Raw genomic sequence first — 2537 nt, 5'->3', positions numbered from 1 at the left:
CCTCGGTCAATCATTCTCTCTCTCCTTCCCAGTGCCTCTCCCACCACAAGTTACCCAAGCCAGCCCCAAGAACTGCGGAGATGTGGAGCAGAACATCCAGGCTCTGCTGTCTCCGACAGGCCACGAGATCCTCTCGGTAATGGGGCTGGAAGGATCGGACGATTCCGACGATTCACCTAAGAGTAAGTTGTGAAACTGATGCTTAACGGGGGGAGCTACCCTTGAGGAACATTTTCTATGTTTGTTTCCTGAGATCAAATCTAAGCACATATATAAATTCGACATAGTGAAATCTCTTGATATGCAATTTTATTTTGACATAGCTACAGTGGCTGCAATGAAAACGGCCGCCATCTTGAAAATATACAATGCATTTCAAATCCATAAGGCTGTCTTATTTACTGACCAAATTTGACCTAATTTGGTGGGAGTATACCTGAACCAGACCCTTCTATCAGAATAACAGCAAGTTTTCTTTCAATAAGTGCAAAAGAAAAAAAGATATGAGAATTTTCCCAAAGTATACAACTTGACTTGCCGTCTATGTTTCCTGAAAGTTTCATGTCAAAAGAATGAAAACTAAGGAAGGGGTAGGGAAAAAACTACCCTCCAAAAAATTACATTTTGCGAAAAACGACAATAATTGTGAAAATACACAATCATAATTCATCCTCATGTTTTCAGAGGCAATTTACCAGGAGAATAAAGGGGGGCTCTCGTGGCTTAGAGGTTAAGGTGTTGGCCTCTCATTCAAAGGTCCTGGGTTCGAATCCGGTTAGCGACCGAAAAATTTTCTTCTCTAAAAATGTCTCCTTTCACCTCCTTTCCTGCTCTCTGGCAATGTTCTGTTGTCTGCTTTCAGTTCCACTTTCTGCCCCCACTCCATCACCCCCTTTGCCCCCTCCTCTGGGCTCCTGACTCTTTCTGCAGCCTTTCTACTGCTACTCATTGGCTCCTCCTTACCGTTGTCTCTCTGCCACACCCCTGATCTTCTGGTAGTAAAGATCTACACATAACCTTCTCGGACAAGGGCGAAAGATCTCGGAAGGCCCGTGTGTAAGTTGCGCACGTTAAAGATCCCTTGGTGGTCTAAAATCGATAAGAGTAGGCTTTGGCCACCCGGGCAAAATTCAAAATTTCCTACCATCTGAAAATATTAGGTGTGTCCCTTATGCAGTTGCGAGCGCCGTAAAACACTTTACAAAAACAAACAAGGAGAATAAAGACTTTTCCATTGTATCCATGCTATTTTTAGACAAAAAACAACAACAACAAAACAACTGGTTGATCTTCAAAAAACAGCCAACATAAACAATGTATAGCTTGACCCAAAATCTGCAAAATCAAGGGTCGCTCCTTCCCTTAAGTGATAGAATAATATTTGTAGGTGGTTGGCGGGTGCTCTGGTGTGGTTTGCTTCTTATTTCCTATCAAACATCCATCATCCTTATCTCCCCTTCTTCTTTTTTATGTTTGTTATTCTCTTGTAACACCTCTAATCTTCTGGCGCTCATATGACCGTATGAAGTTGCGAGCGCCGTAAAACCTCTACTAAAACTAAACAAAAAGAATAATTTTTTTTTTGTTCTTTTGTTTTAGTGAAACATAAGTTGTGTTAGTAGTTCATGTGCAAGCGGTACAATATTATTTGATTACTTGCTTTTATTCCGAGTGATACGGTCGTGGGAGAAAAAAAAGTAGGCTAAGACAAAGAAATAGAAATAAGAGGGAGAACAAAGACGTTGACCAACCAACCAGTGGCAGCGTCCAACCTCTTCATTTAGCACTACTCCTAGCTAGTGCTGTTGATTGGCTCGTTGAGGATTGGCTCTTACTTTTGTTCGAGCTAATGAGATTTGCTCCTTCTTTCCTATCGAATGGATAGCTGTCATCCTGATCTCTCCTCCTTCTTTTTTTTGGTGTTTGTTACTCTCTTGTTGTAACACCTCTAATCTTCGGCCTTTATATGACCTCATTGTGTTGCAAGTGCCGTAAAACTCTTACTAAAACTAAAATGAGATTTGCCTAAACACAATAACGGTTATTCCAAAGAAAGACAAAGCCGAGAAGGACTAAACAGAAATCACTGACGTGTAGAGAAGAAGCAGGACCGACCCATGCCGCCCCCCGTAAAAATGACTCCACGGGGGAAACGTACTCGGGTTTTCTGCTAGCTGCGGTCAAGCACCTAACTTCTGCACCACATACGCCGATACCAAGATAGACGCCGGTTCCACTTGCTGCAGGGTGGGTAAGAAACCATTAGCAGCTGGCAGTCAGGACTCATTTGTTCACATTCACGTGAGGGGCTTGCGTGTGTACAGCACATATAATTAGGAAATATGTACTCACTTAGAGTTACACGTGCACATGGCTAGCTCATTAGCCGCAGACTTTTCCATTTTTCTTTATAGGTGTTGATCTATTTATTACATGTACATATTACAGGATAATTGTCTGAGCAGTGATGGAAAGTAGTAGGTTTTTCTGAATGTGTGTTGTGTGTGTGTATGTGTGTGTGTGTGTGTGTGTGTGTG

The 2537-nt window shown here is 42.1% G+C and overlaps 1 protein-coding gene across 1 annotated transcript in view; it reads left to right on the top strand.

Moving 5' to 3' along the window:
* LOC101856689 (DNA ligase 1) overlaps positions 1-2537 on the top strand; it is a gene marked incomplete at its 3' end in the record, with an annotated part of 9571 nt that overhangs the window by 2471 nt on the left and 4563 nt on the right. The window contains 1 exon segment of the mRNA XM_013087822.1: positions 33-182. Within this exon segment, the coding sequence (XP_012943276.1) occupies positions 33-182 (150 nt within the window).

This window comes from Aplysia californica, unplaced genomic scaffold, assembly GCF_000002075.1.
Source record: "Aplysia californica isolate F4 #8 unplaced genomic scaffold, AplCal3.0 scaffold00643, whole genome shotgun sequence".
Classification (NCBI taxonomy): Eukaryota; Metazoa; Mollusca; class Gastropoda; order Aplysiida; family Aplysiidae; genus Aplysia; species Aplysia californica.
This window is presented reverse-complemented; position numbering and strand designations above follow the sequence as displayed.